Source organism: Durio zibethinus, chromosome 22 (genome assembly GCF_047325235.1).
Source record: "Durio zibethinus cultivar Kanyao isolate XHJ-2024 chromosome 22, ASM4732523v1, whole genome shotgun sequence".
Classification (NCBI taxonomy): Eukaryota; Viridiplantae; Streptophyta; class Magnoliopsida; order Malvales; family Malvaceae; genus Durio; species Durio zibethinus.
Genome location: NC_143183.1, coordinates 3,422,493 through 3,443,306, shown reverse-complemented (window position 1 = coordinate 3,443,306; position 20,814 = coordinate 3,422,493). Strand labels below are relative to the sequence as shown.

General features: G+C 32.3%; 1 protein-coding gene across 1 annotated transcript; it reads left to right on the top strand.

Annotated features, from left to right (window-relative positions):
• Positions 1-1,417: 1,417 nt before the first annotated feature.
• Positions 1,418-20,030, top strand: LOC149512488 (protein ACCELERATED CELL DEATH 6-like). The gene is made up of 4 exons (XM_089751456.1): positions 1,418-2,120; positions 18,425-18,609; positions 18,672-18,929; positions 19,521-20,030. Exons 1-4 carry the CDS (start codon positions 1,418-1,420, stop codon positions 20,028-20,030), a joined length of 1,656 nt encoding a protein of 551 aa, XP_089607582.1.
• The last annotated feature ends 784 nt before the right edge of the window (positions 20,031-20,814 follow it).

The window sequence follows — 20,814 nt, the reverse complement described above, 5'->3', positions numbered from 1 at the left end:
TTTTGGCATAGAAATAAAAGAATTTAGATAAAAATGATTTTTGTAAGATTTGTTTTCTAAGGTCAATGCTTACTTTGATGATGCACCTTATCACCCTTTAAACTTGAAACATAATGAATTCCTTGTTGAGGCATCAAAATGCGAAGGTTTAATCTAGCTAGTAGTAAAAATATGATTCAATGTGGAATAAAGATTAGAATAAATTATAACTTACATGAAAAAGAATATTAATATAAAAGACATTGATTGTTTTATTTAAAAATCTCATCAAAATATTGAAAGGTTTTAAAATTTTAAAAAATAATTATGAAGTAAAAAAAATCTTATCAACATATTAAATGTTTTAAAATTTAAAAATAATTTTTGAAAAATAAAAAAATTACCAACATATTAAAAGGTTTTAAAAGTTAAAAAAAAAATAAAAGTAAATTATTACCAATATATTAGAAGGTTTAAAAAATTAAAAATGATTTTTGAAAAATAAATAAAAAAATTTACATAGAAATGATTTTTACAAAGTTTGTTTTTTGAGGTCAATGCTTACTTTGTACAATGCACCTCGTCAACCTTCAAACCGGAAGCATGATAAATTACTTGTCAAGGAACCAACATACAAAGGTTTAACCTAACAAGTAGTAAAGGTATAATTCAATATGGAATAAAGATCAGAATAAAATATAACTTAAATGGAAAAAAAATTAATGTAAAAGAAATCAGTTGTTTTATTTAGAAACCTCACCAAAATATTGGAAGGTTTTAAATTTTAAAAAATGATCATAAAATAAAAAAAATCTTACCAACATATTAAATATTTTAAAATTTAAAAATGATTTTTGAAAAATAAAAAAAATATCAACATATTGAAAAGTTTTAAAATTTAAGAAAAATAAAAATAAAACATTATCAATATATTAAAAGGTTTAGAGATTTAAAAATAACTTTTGAAAATAAATAAAAAAATTACATAAAAGTGATTTTTACAATGTTTGTTTTCTGAGGTCAATGCTTACTTTGTACAATGTATCTCATCAACCTTCAAATTTGAAGCATAATGAATTATTTGTTGAGGCACAAAAAGCAAAGGTTTAACCTAATTAGTAATAAAGGTATAATACAACATGGAATAAAGATTAGAATAAGGTATATTTAATCGGAAAAGGAACATAAATGTAAAAAGAAAAATTATATTGCAATATAATGAAGGTATTCTATATTTAAAGTGATAAGCAAGGCACAATGATTGGAAATTTGGAATATTGAGAGGCAACAAAAGATATAAAAAGGCAAGACGGTTCATGATAATTTTGCCTGCCTTGGCTTAATTAGATTGAATGAGAGAGCCAACCTTTTTTCTTTATTTTATTTTCATATTTAAGTCTAATATTCAACCAACAAACCGCATCAACTATAGGCAAATATGACGCCTAAATCCATCCCCAATATCACCTACATCGACATGACCCATGATATGTTCCAAGCTGCAGAAGATGGAAAGTGGGAAGTACTAGGCGGTCTTGAATCTCTTGACCGCCTGGTGGACGGAAGGCAAAACACAGCCCTTCATATTTACTCCAGAACCGGGGGAGGCCAGGTATTTACTTTTTGCCGCCTGAAAATGAGATCGAAACCAATGCCATCCGTTGACTTTCTCAGGCTACTTGTCGACAAGTGCCCATCACTGCTATTACAACCCAATCTCAACGGGGAAATCCCATTGCACATTGCAGCCACATATGGGCACGCTGCTATTGTGAAATTCCTTATTGAACGCACCAAACATCTTCAAGATGAAGATCTGGAGAAGGGGCTAGAAGCAACCAGGCTGGGGCAGATGCTGACTATGAGGGATGATCAGGGAAATACTGCTTTGCATAAGGCGGCTCGATCTGGTCACGTTGAGGTGCTGCGAGAATTGATGAAGGCATTAAACTCTCATCATCGTGACTTTTCAATATTCTCCGCTAATAAAAGCGGTGAGACTCCACTCTACATAGCCGCCATTGAAAAATATCCTCTTTTTGTGGCTGAGATATTGCATAATTGCAATTCAACGGCAATGCCTTATGGCGGCCCCCATGGTAGAACAGCTTTACATGCAGCAGTCATGGGTGGAGATAAAGGTAAGCTAGCTCATTACTTATTTGTTCATTTTTATCTTCTACTTCTATTAATTTGTTTTCATAGCTCATTTGATTTTAAAATGAAAAAAAATAAGGACTAAGATATTCGAGTAGTAATTCTATCATAATTAATTTAAAAAAATGATTTAATCTCATTTTTTAAATTTATTGAATTCAATCATTAGAAAAAAAAATATTGATATAAGTTGATCCCTTCCAAATATTAATAATATAAAGCATACACACATCGAAAAACTTGTAAATTGAAAGTATTTTTGTTTACTAAAATTTTAAATTGTCATTTTAAATTAAAAATTTTTATTATAATTTCAATATTTAATAATAAAATTAGTATTTTAGATATAAAAAATATTTTAATTATTTTAATTATTATCATTAAAATAATTATTTTTGGATAATGATTTTCAGAGAGCTTTTATTGATTAATTTATCAAATAATGGTAAAGTTAATTAGAGTTTATGAATAATAATCATTTTATATATATAAATATATATATATGTATATGTGCGTGTGTGCGTGTGCGTGATTTTTTTTTAATCAATTTGGATCGACTTAAACATTAATAGTGTATATACTCATATTTTTTATTAATAAATTTTTTATATAATGATTATTTAAATATCTCTTAACTGGTTAATTATCAAAGGCAGTAAAATTCATTCTCCACCTTTGATCTTATACAAGTAAAAGTAATATTGTCGTAACGGTTTTGTGTCCGTCTGACGAATTTGAAAACAAAATAAAAAAAATGGAGTCGTCACCAATTTTTTTTGGCTAGGTGCGATTGGCCATCTATTAAAACATATCATTTTAATGAAATCTTAAAATTAATTAAAATTTATTAAAAAGATAATTTTACGGTCTGCGAAACAGTCTGGGTTCAGGAGTCAGTTACGCGTGGAGAAGGATTAGCACCCCCACAACGCCTGTTAAAAATGATACCAATTAACAACGTGTTATCCTTTGATTTTGATAAACATAGTCTTATTTTCAGTATTCGAAAAATAATTTCCTTGATTTTTTATTCATAAAAAAAAAATTATTCTTGAGAAAAATAAATCAAAACCCTTTTATTGAAATAATTCTTAAAATGTTTCAGTACGTTGGTAACATTAGAAGAACTTTTTCTCACCTAGAGATTTCTTAGGCATCGTTTCTCGGAATACCATAGGATCTCATCCTTGGAGGCTCGAATTTATTTTTCGTAAGAAAATGTCATGTTAAAAAAATTTATTCTCGAGAAAAATAAATTAAAACTTTTTTATTGAAATAATTCTTAAAATGTTCTAGTACATTGGTAACATTAAAAGAACTCTTTCTCACCTAGAGATTTCTTAAAGCATCTCTACTCGAAATACTTTTAGAATCTCATCTTTGAGAGGTCTAAATTTACTTTTCGTAAAAAAATTATGTCATGCATACAATGCAAATAATAACATGTTGATGCACACATCTTTTTTGAAAATTTTATTAATTTTTTATTAAATTTTTTAATTAAAATTAAAATTTTGAAGAAAAAAGAATTTAATTATATTGAAGATTTTCTATAAATATTTCAATACGCTGGTAATATTTTACAAAAAATCTTCTCACCTAAAGATTTCTTAAAGCATCTCTACTCGAAATACTTTTAGAATCCCATCATTGGATTAAATTTCTTTCATTCCTATTTTTATTACATATATTTTTAATATATTAATCAATTTTTATTTATTATTATAAAAAAGAAATTTTTATTTAAAAAATGAAGAAAAATGAAAATTTTATTATATTGAAGATTTTCTATAAATATTTCAATACACTGGTAATATTTTACAAAAAATCTTCTCACCTAGAGATTTTGTAGGTATCACTACTCGGAATACCTTTGAATCTCCTCGTCGGATAAAAATTTCCTTTTCCTACATTTTTTATTACTTTAGTATTATTTTTAAGTTTATTTTTATATTATTGTAAACATAATTACATAAAAAAAAATTTAACCACAATTTCATCATTTAATCTAACAAATATAAATATTTTAATAAGCATAAATATTAATAAAATAATATATAAAAATTAAAAAAAATTAAAAAAATTTTTTTTTTACCTAAACCAGACCGATCAACGGTCCGATCAACGTACAGTTCGGTTCGACGGTTCGGTCCGACGATTGGGCTCGGTCTGGCAACGGTTTAAGCGCGGTTTAGTTCGATCTGGGTGGTCTGGTCCAGTTCAGATGGATCGGTTAGGGGCTGACGGAGAAGCGGGTCGTCGGGTCGGGTGCGCGAACCTCGGGTCGGGTCGTGGGTTGACGCACGGATCCTCCTTAGTCTAAACGACATTGTTTTGGGCCTTTAATGAAACGGCGTCGTTTTGGTTCTAACGGTTTATATAAAAGTTAAAAAAAAATTTTTCCATTCAGTTCATTCGGTTTCCGTAAAAAAAAAATTCCTTCATTTTTTTTTCTCTCTTCTCAGTCTACCTGAGGCTGGTGGTCGTCCGTTGCGACGGTCGCCGCAGTCCTTGCTGGTGACGAGCTCTGGTCGCCGTCGACGGTGTCAAAAAATTCTAAAAATCTCTCATAAACTCCTTTCGACCCCCTGAACACAGATCCGACATCTTTTTCACCAAAAAGAGTCCCAAAATCAGTAGATCTGCTGGTGAAGTTTTGGTGAAACTATAAATTCTTGTGTTCTAACTCTTTTTTTTGTTTGAAACTGACTTTTTTTTCTTCTTCATGCAGGAAGCTCGACGCTGGGTTCCTCCTTACGGGGAGGACTGTGTATATTTTTTTTTTTTTTGGTAGCCTCTCTTTCCTTCTCTTCCTCTTCTTTTTTGCTTCGCTAGGAGCTCTATTTATAGAGCTCCGTGTGTTTGGGGGGAAGGGCATGGGGCTCGGCACGGGTGTAAACACGAGCCCCATGCTTCTTTTATTAATCATGGCTATATCTAGTAGTTTGTCAACGAAAAAATTAATTAGAGGGGTGGAGGGTAGGGTATGACGATCACGGGTGGTGGCAGTGTAGGGTCTGGTGGCATGGGTGGTGGCAGTGGTGCCGGGGATGGCACCACTGCCATCATTGATTTTTTGTTCTGTTCTATTTTTTTTTGTTTTTTTTTTATTTCATATTTTTTTTTGTATTTCATATTTTTTTTTGTATTTTGTATCTTTTTATTATATTTCATATTTTATATGTACTTTGTATCTTTTTCTGGATAAATTGATGTCCACAGCTGCTCCTCTTTACACATTACTGGTAATCAGTAATAGGGCAAAGACAAAGACAACAATTTTGTCCAGAATTCAAATGATTTTTTTATCGAAAATGCTCCTCTCACTTGAGGCTCGACAACTTTCGAAAACTTAAAATCTGAAAAAGCTCATCTCAGTAGAGGCTCAACAACTTTAAAATCTCATTTGAAAAGGGCTCCTCTCAACAGAGGCTCAACAACTTTAAACAATTTAAAATCTGAAAAAGCTCCTCTCAGCAGAGACTCAACAACTTTAAAATCTCATTTGAAAAGGGCTCCTCTCAACAGAGGTTCAACAACTTTAAAATCTTGAAAAAGGCTCCTCTCAGCAGAGGCTCAAAAACTTTAAATTTTCATTTGAAAAAGCTCCTTTCAGTCGAGGCTCAACAACTTTAAAATCTCATCTAAAAAAGCTCCTCTCAACAGAGGCTCAACGACTTTAAAATCTCATTTGAAAAGGGCTCCTCTCAACAGAGGCTCAACAACTTTAAAATCTCATTTGAAAAAGCTCCTCTCAGCAGAGGCTCAACAACTTTAAAATCTCATCTGAAAAAGTTCCTCTCAGTAGAGGCTCAACAACTTTAAAATCTCATTTGAAAAGGGCTCCTCTCAACAGAGGCTCAACAACTTTAAAATCTTGAAAAAGGCTTCTCTCAGCAGAGGCTCAACAACTTTAAAATTTCATCTTCTCTCAAAATTGAGTTCTTTTCTTTTAACAAGTAAATTCTTCTCTTTTTGAAATCTTTTATTCGATCAGGAAATGAAAAGTCTCTGTCCTTATTAAAACTGTTCATGGATGCATGTATTGAGTTCTCTAAATGCAATGCATGTAATGCAATCAAAATTATTCATTGTAGCAAAAAGGTTATCAAAATCTCTCACTTTTGGCTTTTTTTTTATCAGAATTTTTGTACGACCAATCTATTCTTAACATCTAACCATAATATTTTTCTTCTTCAAAAGTCTACAAAATCAATGTCCTATCATACTTTTCTCATCCTTTTTCATTTGTCTTTGCCAACTTTTAAAAAGTAATGCTAAGATCTTTCATGTTTGTTTTTCTTTTCATCATTTTAAGTCCAAGACCAATAAAATGCAATCACACATTTCTTCTATTCATATGGTGGACAAAAATGAGAATAAAAGAATGGATAGGTGTTATTTTTAAAAGAAAAAAAGCATATTTTATTATACTGGTAACAAGTACATGGTAAAGTATTTGAGTTGAAAAAAAGGTGCCCAAATGATGATCATAAGATAATCATGAACAAAATATTCCTATATTTTTTCTAAAACTAAATTAGATGACTTCCTTGATCTTTTAGAGTTCATCAAACTACACTTGCCCCTGTATTATGGAATGATACTTCTTCTTCGCATCCAAGTCACCTTTTTCAGGTTTTCAACTTCGGATGAGTCATCATTTTTCATTTTTTTACTTTTTTTTCTCTTTTCTTTTTTTTAAGCAAAATATTTCTTCACAACATCTGAATTTATCGGAGCGGGTAAATCACTTCCATCCATTTCTGCCAAAATCAATGTCCCATCAGAAAAAGCCTTTTTTACCACATACGGGCCTTCCCAATTTGGTGTCAATTTTCCTCGATTATCATGTTGATTTGAAATGATCTTTTTCAGCACTAAATCTCTTTCTCTAAAGCAACGAGGACGGATTTTTTTGTCATGTGCTCTTATCATTCTTTTTTTGATATAATTGATCATGACAAAGTGCTGTAAGTCTTTTCTCTTCAATGAGGTTCAACTGCTCATAGCGATTTTGAACCCATTCTGCTTCCTCCAATTCTACCTCCATTAGGACTCTTAGCGAGAGAATTTCCACTTCGACCGGTAGCACTGCTTCCATTCCATATACCAAAGAGAACGGAGTGGCCCCAGTAGATGTTCAGACTGATGTTCTATAAGCATGCAAAGCAAATGGTAACTTCTCATGCCAATCTTTATAAGTATCAGTCATTTTTTCTAAGATTCTTTTGATATTCTTATTTGCAGCTTCTACTGCCCCATTCATCTTTGGACGATATGGTGCCGAATTACGATGACGAATCTTAAACTGAGTACAAACTTCATTCATCATCTTACTGTTTAAATTTTTGGCATTATCAGATATAATTATCTCTGAAAGCCCATATCTACATATTATCTCTTTTTTTATGAATTTACATACCACAGATCGGGTCACGCTAGCATATGATATAGCTTCTACCTATTTGGTGAAGTAATCAATCATCATAAAAATGAATCTATGCCCATTCGAAGCTTTTGGAGTAATGGAACCAATGACATCCATGCCCCACATAGAGAATGGCCACGGAGGAGCCATAACGTGTAATGTTGATGACAGAGCATGAATCTTGTCAGCGTAAATCTGAAATTTATGATATCTCCTAGCATAATCAATACAGTCACCTTCTATTGTCAACCAATAATAACCAGCCCTCATAATTTGTCTAGCCATCATATGACTATTTACATGTGCCCCACAAACTCCATCATGCACTTCTTCAATAATCTTCTTTGCTTCAGCTGCATTTACACATCTTAAGAGTACTTGATCTCGATCTCTTTTGTAGAGGATATCTCCATCAATGAAGAAACTCATAGCCAATCTTCTAATAGTTCTCTTATCATTTTCTGTTACTTGTTCTGGGTATTGCTGGTTTTTAGTGTATTGCATGATATCATGATACCATAACCTCCCATCAACTTTTTTTCAACACTTGAGCAATGTACCGATACATCTTTTACATCCAGCTTGATGGGTTGGATTTCAGTATTTGTATCTATTTTAATCATTACAGCTAGAGTAGCCAGTGCATCAACAATTTAGTTTTCTTCTCTGGGTAGATGCTTAAATTGAACTTCTTTAAATTGTTTGACCAACTTAGAGATGTATTTATGAAACCGAATCAACTTAGAGTCTCTTGTCTCCCATTCACTTCGTAATTGATAGATGACTAAAACTGAATCTCTGAATACATTTAACATTTTAATCTTCTTTTTCATTACTGCTTGTAGACCCATAACGCAGGCCCCATATTCAGTCACATTGTTTGTGCAATTAAAATTTAACCTGGCTGTGATGGGGTAATAATATCCATAAGAAGATATCAAAATTGCCCCAATACCATGACCCAAAGCATTAGCAGCTCCATCAAAATACATCTTCCATGATTTTTCAACAGGTTCATTTTCTTCAATAGCCATCACATCCTCATCAGGAAAATCTAATTTCATTGGCTCATAATCTTCGACTGCACGATCAGCAAGGAATTCAGCTATTGCACTCATTTTAATAACCTTTTGAGTCACGTAAATGATATCATATTCTGAAAACAAAACTTGCCATCGCGTTATTCTTCCCGTCAATGAGGGCTTTTCAAAGATATACTTAATAGGATCCAGCTTTACTATGAGTCAAGTAGTGTGATAAAGCATATATTGTCTAAGCCTTTGAGTTGTCCAGGCTAATGCACAACATATCTTTTCTAATGGTGAATACTTGGACTCATAATCAATGAATTTTTTACTCAAGTAGTATATTGCTCGTTCTTTCTTGTCAGTTTCATCTCTTTGCCCCAGTACACATCTCATAAAATTTTCATGCACTATTAAGTACAAGATCAAAGGTTTTTTCAAGATTGGAGGCACCAACACAAGTGGATTTGACAAGTATTCTTTGATCTTATCAAAAGCTTTTTGGCATTCATCATTCCATTCCCTTGGATCATATTTTCTGAGAAGCTTGAAAATAGGATCGCACTTATAGGTGAGTTGAGAGATGAAACGAGCAATATAGTTCAGTCTCTCAAGGAAACCTCGCACTTCTTTTGGGGTACTAGGAGGAGATAAATTTTGGATGGCTTGTATCTTATCCGGGTCTACTTCGATTCCTCTTTCCCTGACTACAAAGCTCAATAATTTTTTTGACTTGATACCAAATGTACATTTAGCAGGATTCAACTTCAGTTAAAATTTTCTCAACCTGTCAAATAACTTTTTGAGATTGACTATATAATCTTCTCCTTCATGAGATTTTGTAATCATATCATCCACGTATACCTCTATTTCTTTATGCATCATGTCGTGGAAGAGAGTCACCATTGCTCTTTGATAAGTGGCACCAGTATTTTTCAACCCAAAAGGCATGACTTTGTAACAGAATGTTCCTCACATGGTCATAAATGTAGTTTTTTCCATATTATTTCGAGCCATCTTAATCTGATTATAGCCTGAGAAACCATCCATAAAGGAAAATGTGGAATGCCTAGCAATATTATCCACTAGAGTATCGATGTGAGATAAAGAAAAGTTATCCTTAGGGCTTGCCCTATTTAAATCTCGATAATCGACACACATTCTCACTTTTTCATCCTTCTTAAGAACTGTCACTATGTTGGCTACCCATTCAAGATATTTTACCACTTTCAAAAATCCAGCATCGAATTGTATCTTCACTTCCTCTTTAATTTTCAGCAGCATTTCTGGTTTCATGTGCTTTAGCTTTTGCTGCATCGACTTACATCCTGGTTTTAAAGGTAACTTATGCTCTACAATATTAGTGCTAAGTCCTGGCATATCCTGGTAAGTCCATGCGAACACATCTACATATTCTCAGAGCAATTCTTCTAGCTTCTGTCTTTCAGTTGGTAAAAGAGATGTACCAACTTTGACCTCTCTTTTGTTCTCACCATCTCTCAAATTTATTGATTCTGTAATTTTTTGGTGGGGTTCAATTGGCTTATCTTCATGTTTCATTAATTTTAACAAATCAGGAGGCAGTGTATAGTTATCTGAAATTATTATCATGATTATCTTCATGTTCATTGTTTGGGACCCTGCAAGGGGTAAGATGGAGAGAATATTGGCACACAAAAATAGAATGGCAAGAAAATGTAGTAAAAAAAATAATTGAGGTAAAATGAAGATAAAAATAATAGAAGAAATGTGGATGCATCTTCTAAATCTTTTATTAGAATGACAGACATAAACACACCATAAAAGATCTCTTAATACTCGTAGAAAGTAATTAGGGATTTAAAGTTCACAGTACATTACTTTTTCAAAGTTTTAAAAACAACAGGCAGCTCTGTAACTTTTCAATTATTCAGCTCAAAATATGAAGGACAAGGGTACACGAACAGCTCTTCACTTCGACTCTTCTTTTCTTCATCATCCATCATTTGAATGGCCAGCTCTAAAAATTTTTCCACGAATCCTACATTTGGGGCTCCCGGTAAATCTGGATAAATGTATCCTCTTGAGTGAAAAGAATCATAAAGGTATAAAATGACTATGGGCTCTGACTCCGGCTCATATCCCTTAAGATTAGCTATCCTTTTATCTCTTTTCTCATTCACCATTCTTGCTCTGTCCCCTCTCGTTGGCTTATATCCCAAGCTAAATCTGTCTCTCTTTTCATATACGATCGATGGCTCTGTGATTCTTTGTAGGTTCTTTCCAAGTCTGACTTCAGGTCGTCATCCCATCTTGGTAAGCTGTTTGACTACCATTTTAGTCGTCGTAAACAAGTGTGGTGAATACAATTTAGATCCTTCAACTATATATGTTGCATTGGCAATCTCGAAGGACCTATAAGAGCATTCTAGAGCTTTATCTATCGATTTCACATAAAGAGTATTTATCGGTTGAGTTACCAATAAATTTTCTTCTTTTACCACACATGTTAGCTTCCCTTCAATAATGAATTTGACTTTCTGATGTAATAAAGATGGGACAACACCTGTCATATGGATCCACGGTCTACTCAATAAATAATTGTATGAAGGAGAGATGTCCATAACTTGAAATTTCACATTGAAAGTGCATGGGCCAATCTATAATGGCATTTCTATATCTCTTAGTACCTCTCTTCTGGTTTCATCAAAGGCTCTCACTATCATATGACTAGGTTTCATATAAGATCCATCAACAGGGAGTTTTGCCAGAGTAGTCACAGGTATAACATTGATAGATGAGCCATTATCAATCAAAACCTTAACCATTATATAACTTTTACATTTCACAGTAATGTGAAAAGCCTTGATACTTCTTCTACCTTCAAGAAGAATCTCTTCATCATTGAATGAGATATAGTTTGAAATTATCAGATTACCAACAAGCTGTTCCACATATTCAACAGAAGCATTGTGAGACACATATGCTTAATTTAACACCTTCAGCAAAGCATTACGATGTGACTTTGAACTAAGCAATAATGACAATAACAAAATTCTAGTTGGCATCTTGTTAAGCTGTTCTACCATGCTATACTCGCTATGTTTTATTAACTTCAGAAATTCACTTGCTTCACCCTCAGATACTGACTTCTGACATTCTTTTTCTGGGGTTGTATCAAGACCACTCTGACTTTCATTTTCTTCTCCTACCTTGGCTTTCTCTTGTCTAGCTTTTTCTAAAGCCTCTAGGGTATAGCACCTACCACTTCGAGTTATGCCTCCTACACCCGTTATGTTGGTAGTATTTGGATTGATTACGACATCATAATCATACTTCCAAGGTACTACTTTATCATTCTGATATGAAAAAGGGCCAAAAACTTTAATTGTCACCACAGGTCAGGAGATAGGCTTTTCTAGCTTCGATGTTGACTTTTCATCACAATAGATAGTCATCGGTCTATGCACAAACTTATTCTTTGAATCAATGGTAGACACTTCAGCTTTCACCAACTCTTCTCTTTCTTGGTAAAACTCTATTTGACCTTCATCCATCAATTTTTGTACCTTTTGATGAAATTGGTAACAATTTTTGATAGAATGCCCTAGAACACCTCAGTGATAATTACAGCTTTCAGTTGAGCTAATTACTTTAGAGCAATTTTGAGGTTCTATTGGCTTCAACATGTCAGCTTTGACAAATACTTCAAACACCGTAGCCATCAGAGTTTTAACTTCATTTATTTTCTCTCTCACGTGGCTTTTTTGCCCATCAATTAAGGCATTTATTAATGGTCTGGTATGATTTGGTAGAGGATTCCCATTGACATTTAGAGTCCCTTATTGGTTGGTATCAAAATTTAATACTCCTTCATTGATTAACCCTTGCATTTTACGCTTTAAAGTAGTATAATTTTCAGTGGAATGACCTGGATTCCCATAATGATAATCACAATGTGCATTGGGGTCATACCATTTAGGAAATGGAGGTTTCAAGGGTTCAACGATAACAGGAGCAAGCAAATGTTTCTCAACAAGTAGAGGATACAAATCTGTATATGTCATGAGAATGGGATTAAAAGTAATTTTTTCTTGGGTATTTTTTGGGGCTCTCAAACCACTATTAGGATTGGGTCTCCATCTTGGTCTGATAGGTGCAGCAGGACGATTATAGGTGGATGTCTGAAAGGATGACTGAAAACGGGGTGAATAAGCTGATTGTGGTAATGATCGGTATGGTTGATATGAATGAGGGATAGATGTAACATGGTTTACAGAAGGGTAATAGGTTTGGTAGACTGGTACAGAGTAGGGTGTGAAACTTTTAAACTGTTGCCCTACTTGGGCTTCATTCTCTTTCTTTTTGAGAGCTTCACTTTTTCTTGCTCTACTTGTCTCTCCTGCATCGAGCTTACCATTTTTTATGGCATTTTCAATGATCTCACATGATATCACCATATCTGTAAAGTTCTTGGTTGCATTACCTATCAATCTCTCATAATACGGTGCTTTCAAGGTGTTCACAAATAAAACAATTATTTCTTCTCAGTGAAAGGTGGTTGAACTTGTGCAGCCATGTCTCTCCATCTTTGTGCATACTCCTTGAAGTTTTCAGTTGCTTTCTTTTCCATACTTTGAAGAGATAGACGATCTGGAACTATATCCGTGACATGACGATATTGTGTAAGGAATACCTTTGTAAGCTCTTGCCAAGAACGAATATGAGTCATATCTAATTGAACATATCATCTAGCTGCAGAACTCGTAAGACTATCTTGAAATATATGCATTAACAACTTCTTATCTCGAGCATATGCTGCCATCTTTCGACAATACATGGTGATGTAAGTCATTGGGCATTTTATGCCATCATATTTTTCAAATTCAAAAACTTTGAATTTAGGTGGAATTACCACATCTGGAACTAAACAAAGGTCAACCGCATCTGTGGAGCCATAAAAATTCATTCCCTCTACAACCCTAAGCCTTTCTTTCAATAACTTCATCTTTTCTTGAGCACTGGTATCTTTTACTTTTTTAGGTGTCTGCATCCCTAGCTTTTCTCTTTCCTTGAGATCATCCAAATCAGGAACTAAGATTGGCTCAGGTGGTTTTTCCATCATAATGGGATTAACAAAAGTTTGAAATTATCCTGGAGCAAGTGTGGACGTCATTCCTGGATAAGGATTAAGATATCCACCGGGAGTAAGAATTGGTACTCTAGTTCCTTGTGAAGGTTGGTTCAGTCGTAGCTCAAACCCTGAAAGATAGACAGCATCTACCATATCTGGCGATTGCTCTTGAAAGCTAGGATTTTCTTCTACTACTTTTTCCTTGTCAAGTTTCTTCAGCATATCCATTATTGTGCTAAGATCCCCTCTTAGTTCTTCTTGAGCTTTCTCAATTCTCTCAAATCGACTGGCCTGTTCTTGCTTCATAATTCTTGTCTGTATTCTGGTATTGTATGAATGACGAGTAGATTGGGCCGAAATTTTTGAAGGGCGAGCTATTCTTGAACCTTTATTACCATAAATTTTTTTTTTTAAAAAAAAAGATCAGAATGCCATGTGTCAAAATTTTTTTTAAAAAAAAATGATGCAAATGATGCATGAATGCAAAAAAAAATATTTGATATGATTAATGCAAAAAGAAAAAAAGAAAGAAACAAAATTGAGTTAGTGTGAGGATGTGGTTTAAAAAAAAAACATTTTTTTTGTTTTGTTTTGTGTTTTGAGATTTTTTTTGTTTGTTTTGTTTTGTTTCGTATTATACACAACTTTTATTCTTAGGTATTTTCTACAAGAAGGTGGATATGGCTTTACATAAGGCTGGTTTCCTAGGCTTATTATATGTTGGGTTTGGATTGACAGGGTTTAAAGGTTCCCAAATTGTTCCTTACTGTCGTCCATGTTGGACTAGTAAGGCATCTCGATCCTCACCCATTACAGGCTACAAACGAAAAATGGTTCAATTCGAGTGGAAGTATTTCGCTTGCTATTGCGAAAGTTATCACTTCACGAGAGCATAGGTATTTTACTTCCTCCTATAAAGGACGGAGCCCGGGTATAGAGCTCATGTATGAGATGCATCGTGCCATTGTGTGCAAATATATCCTAATTTATTGAGAGCAATATATACAAAAAAAATAAAACATAAGAGGCATAGTAAAAGAAATGTGTGTGAATTTTTTTTGATTTGATTTGTTTTGTTTTTTTTTTTTTTTTTTACCTTTTTTAAAAAATTAAAAATTAAAAATTTAAGAAATTGATTAAGACTGTTTAAATCAAAATTTGAGGATAACAAGTAGTTAATTTTGGCCTGACTCTCGAAAACAAAAGGCAATCCCTAGTGGAGTCGCCAAGTTGTCGTAACGGTTTTGTGTCCGTCTGACGAATTTGAAAACAAAATAAAAAAAATAGAGTCGCCACTAATCTTTTTTGGCTATGTGCGATTGGCCACCTATTAAAACATATCCTTTTAATGAAATCTTAAAATTAATTAAAATTTATTAAAAAGATAATTTTACGATCTGCGAAACAGTCTGGGTTCGGGAGTCGGTTACGCGTGTTGAAGGATTAACACCCTCACAACGCCCGTTAAAAACGATACCAATTAACAACGTGTTATCCTTTGATTTTGATAAACATAGTCTTATTTTCAGTATTCAAAAAATAATTTCCTTGATTTTTTATTCATAAAAAAAAATTATTCTTGAGAAAAATAAATCAAAACCCTTTTATTGAAATAATTCTTAAAATGTTTCAGTATGTTGGTAACATTAGAAGAACTTTTTCTCACCTAGAGATTTCTTAGGTATCGCTTCTCGGAATACCATAGGATCTCATCTTTGGAGGCTCGAATTTATTTTTCGTAAGAAAATGTCATGTTAAAAAAATTTATTCTCGAGAAAAATAAATTAAAACCTTTTTATTTAAATAATTCTTAAAATGTTCCAGTACATTGGTAACATTAAAAGAATTCTTTTTCACCTAGAGATTTCTTAAAGCATCTTTACTCGGAATACTTTTAGAATCTCATCTTTGGGAGGTCTAAATTTACTTTTCGTAAAAAAATTATGTCATGCATACAATGCAAATAATAACATGTTGATGCAGACATATTTTTTAAAAATTTTATTAATTTTTTTATTAAAATTTTTAATTAAAATTAAAATTTTGAAGAAAAAAGAATTTAATTATATTGAAGATTTTCTATAAATATTTCAATACGCTGGTAATATTTTACAAAAAATCTTCTCACCTAGAGATTTCTTAAAGCATCTCTCCTCGGAATACTTTTAGAATCCCATCATTGGATTAAATTTCTTTCCTTTCTATTTTTATTACATATATTTTTAATATATTAATCAATTTTTATTTATTATTATAAAAAAGAAATTTTTATTTAAAAAATGAAGAAAAATGAAAATTTTATTATATTGAAGATTTTCTATAAATATTCTAATACACTGTTAATATTTTACAAAAAATCTTCTCACCTAGATATTTCGTAGGCATCACTACTCGAAATACCTTTGAATCTCATCGTCAGATAAAAATTTCCTTTTCCTACATTTTTTATTACTTTAGTATTATTATTAAGTTTATTTTTATATTATTGTAAACATAATTACATAAAAAAAATTTAATCACAATTTCATCATTTAATCTTACAAATATAAATATTTTAATATGCATAAATATTAATAAAATAATATATAAAAATTTAAAAAAATTTAAAAAATTTTTTTTTACCTGAACCGGACCTGTTAACGGTCCGATCAACGTACGATTCGGTTCGATAGTTCGGTTTGGCGGTTCGGTTCGGTCTGGCAACGGTTCAAGGGGGGTTCAGTTCGGTCTGGGCGGTCTGGTCTGGTTTAGTTGGACCGGTCAGGGGCTGATGGAGAAACGGGTCTTCGGGTCGGGTGCGCGAACCTCAGGTCGGGTCGTGGGTTGACGCGCGGATCCTCCTTAGTTTAAACGACGTCGTTTTGGTTCTGACGGTTTATATAAAAATTAAAAAAAAAATTTTCCATTCAGTTCATTCGGTTTTCATAAAAAAAAAATTCTTCCCTTTTTCTTTTCTCTCTTTTCAGTCGACCTGGGGCTGGTGGCCGTCCGTCACGATGGCCGCTGCAGTCCTTGCAGGCGACGAGCTCCGGCTGCCGTCGACGGGGTCAAAAAATTCTAAAAATCTCTCACAAACTCCTTTCGACCCTCTGAACACAGATTTGACATCCTTTTCACCAAAAAAAGTCCCAAAATCCATAGATCTGCTGGTGAAGTTTCGGTGAAACTATAAATTATTGTGTTCTAACTTTTTTTTTTGTTTGAAACTGACTCTTTTTTTTTTCTTCTTCGTGCAGGAAGCTCGGCGTTGGGTTCCTCCCTACGGGGAGGACTGTGTATATTTTTTTGTTTTTTTTTTTTTTAGCGTCTCTTTCCTTCTCTTCCTCCTCTTTTTTGCTTCGCCAGGAGCTCTATTTATAGAGCTTCGTGTGTTTGGGGGAAAGGGCATGGGGCTCGGCATGGGGCTCGGCATGGGTGTAAACACGAGCCTCGTGCGTCTTTTTTGTATTTTGTATCTTTTTATTATATTTCGTATTTTATACATATTTTGTATCTTTTTCTGGACAAATTGATGTCCACAAATATCATACATTTTGCTTTTGAATTTGATTTGTCATTTATAAAAATATTATTTTTTATCTAAATACTTTTTTTCTTACTTTTGAAAGTAAAAAAAAAAAAAAGTTATTTGTTATTTGTCCAAACCTTTGCACATGTGGACATTTAACACTCTTAAAATAAGGATTAGTATCGTATACAATCAAGTTTATATATAGAATTATCTCATTATATTAACATATTGATCTTTTTAATTATATCTTAATTGACATTTGGCTACTTTTTAAACATGTTTATAAAATTTATAACTGGAGTCTTAATTCTAATAAATCAAATCAGGGCTCAAATTCTAAAATTCTTAAGTATTAAAAAAAATTAAAAACCATATTTTTTTGTGTATAAGATAAATATTTATTATATTAATTTACTTAATTATATTTTAATGGATTTGTGAAAAATGATAACATATTGAACTTGTTATGTGAAATTTAAAAATTTTATCGCAAGATAATTTTTTATTAATATAATATAATAATATATAAACCAAAATCACAAATTATGTTTTTAATTAAATTCCTTCTTGACCACTTAAGTTTTTTTTTTTTAAAAAAAAAACAATTATTTTGCTCACTCATGAACTTATGAAAAATAATGTTTTGGATACTCAGATTTATAAGCGTTTATTCTTTTGATCACTGAGTGTTATAACATATCTTTCTCCTTAACATTTCATGTCATGTGACATATCAGCGTGCATGGCAAAAAAAATAACACTTGTATACGTTCTAAAATATTATTTTCAAATTGAATAATCAAAAGAAAATCTTAAAATATTAAGGGAATAAAAAGAGATAATTTTAATCCTAATACGTTTTTCTACAATAAAAGTTATAATTTGAGATAAAAAAAAAGATTATTAGTGTTAGAATTTAAATTCTAAACTTATTAAATTTAAAGATAATTGAATAAATTAATTGTGTTAAATTAAATTTTTTAAAAATTATAACTATATTCAAATATTATATCCATATAATCAATTATTACATCATAATTAAATTACAATAATTGAATAATCAATTAATAAACTATTACTTAACTAAATAATCAAATTCACATGCCATATATATAACTTAAATGTAGGATGTCAGAGTTTTACATCATATATTCAAACTTTTTAAAATGAATTGTGTTTTGTTAAGGACAACGGAAATACTGTTAAAGGAAAAAATGCATTTAGCCAAAGAAACCGACGATCAAAGGCGGACTCCACTTCACTATGCTGCCATTTGGGTCGCCGTCCAATTGCGAAACTGTTGTTAGAGACCGATGCATCTGCTGCTTATATGACTGATGAAGAGACAGCCACGACGGCACTTCACATGGCAGCTTGGCGAGGACATTTAGGCGTAATGGAAGACATTATCACCTATTGTCCAGGTTGTCGCGATATTGTTGACAAAAATGGCAGGTATTATCTTCACTTCGCCATCGTTGCTTTAGAACCCATACAATTTACGAGCACGCCATAAAGGGTTATATTTTCAATGAGGAGATTTCTCTTCGAAATCTTTCGCACCAAAAGGATGTCAATGGGAGCACGCCTCTCGATGTCATTAATTTTGGACCTGCTCGTCTGCGCGTTAAAAGTACTTTTTCTGCAGCTAGTCTTCTTAAACGTCGTGGATTTGGACGACTGGTTTATGGAATTTCAGATCCAAAAATGGAGGTAGGCAGCTGGCTCCACCCTGCTTAAATTAATTTTTTCCTGTGGCCTTTTTTTATATATTGTTGTTGAAGTTTTTAAATTTTCATCAGTGATATTGGAATGTTGTCACATACATATCCTATTACGTACTTTTTATATAAATTTATTAATCTTTTTTAAAAATGTGGCATCCTCTAACTTTGCAGGTGAAGATTTTAAATTACATTGGTGACGGATGAGATAATTTTTTTTTATTGTATATACATACATAATATAATAAAATTTTGTGTCAATTTCTTAATTAAAATAAAAAATTTATAATATAATGTATCAAATAATAATTTTTTGTTTATATAAGAAATTTTACTATGCTTTACCCCAGGATTTCACTTTGAAAATTAAACCTTAAGCTCTAATTATTGGATGTCTTCTTAATTAGAGACAAATATCTTAGGAGCAAATAATGTGAGGTAAATATTTGATCAAAAGATTGGATAGAAATAAAGATAAAGTTTGGTTTATGAAGTTTAAAAATCCCATCTCTAATGTATAGATGACAAACGCTAATCATTAAGCCTGAAATTGACGATTATTGATAAATATGTTATGCAGAAACTGGTTCAGGAAATGTTGAAAGAGATAGGGGATAAAGCAGAAGTGGCAGGGGTACCGGTTCACAACTCCTTCCGCAAGTATTTTGTGGGGAAGGATGATGAGGCCAAGGAGGAGAAAATCGAGATTCTGGATAAAGCAGCCGATAACCATTTGTTGGTTGCAACGCTAGCAGCAACCGTAACATTTACTGCAGCATTCACGGTTCCTGGTGGATACAAGAGCGAGCAAGGCACTGCAACCTTAAATCGTGACTCAGCTTTTAAAGCCTTCATTATTACAGATACCCTCGCATTTGTTTTCTCCCTTTTAGCCATCGCCCTGCATTTTACTGTAGCGTCGGAATCTAGGAAGCTAGTTCAATACCTTCTTAAGTATAGTCAAGTGGCCGTTTACTTAACTTGTCTTGCAATGGCTGCCATGGTGATTGCTTTTAGGACAGGCACTTACGCTGTGTTAGAATCTTCCTTATATTATTTAAAATTAATAAAAATTAATATTCAAGAATGATGAGACTCGAGCAGCCAAGATGTGCCGAGGGAAACAAGAGAGAAAAATAAGGAGAAAGAAAAAAAGAAGAGCTTTTGTTCTTTTATTGTAATCTACTTTTCTCGAGTTGGTTTTAGGGTTTTGGCTATATATCTATCTATCTAATATTATTATTAAAAAAACACATGCAAATCTCACGGATTTTACGCTTCTTGTAGTGAGGAAAGGCGGATTTAGATATGTCCAAGGGTCGAAAGGATATAGATCCAAATAAATTCGGCTGAGCTTGGGTCAAGAAATTAAATGTTTGAGTCCTACTTGATTTTAAATATTTAAAAATTAATAAAATATTTTATTTAATATTTTTAAAAATTCAAGTCTATTGAATGGAGAGGGGCTTGGAAAAGGATTTTCCAAGTCCAATAATATCAGACGTTGGATAAAACCTCAGTCATTATTATTTACATTATAATTTTTTGAAGTAAAGAGACTTCTCAAAAGTGTTTGATCGCGTTAAAGTGAAGCATAAACTTAATAAAAATTAAATTAATTTTCATTATAATTTTTTATTTCAAGTTTTCAACTAAATATTAAACGTGCATGTTTTTCCTTTCCTTTTTAACTTATTATAATATCCTCTTTTCATATAATTCTTCACTTTTAATTTTATTCTAAAATTGCATCTCATGTTTTTCAAATTCAAAAATTAAGATTGAGATCACTTTATAAAAGATTATTATAAAACACCATACCTTCTAATCTCAAATTTTCTCTCCACTTTTCCAAAAGTGTTTTTCAAATTTGA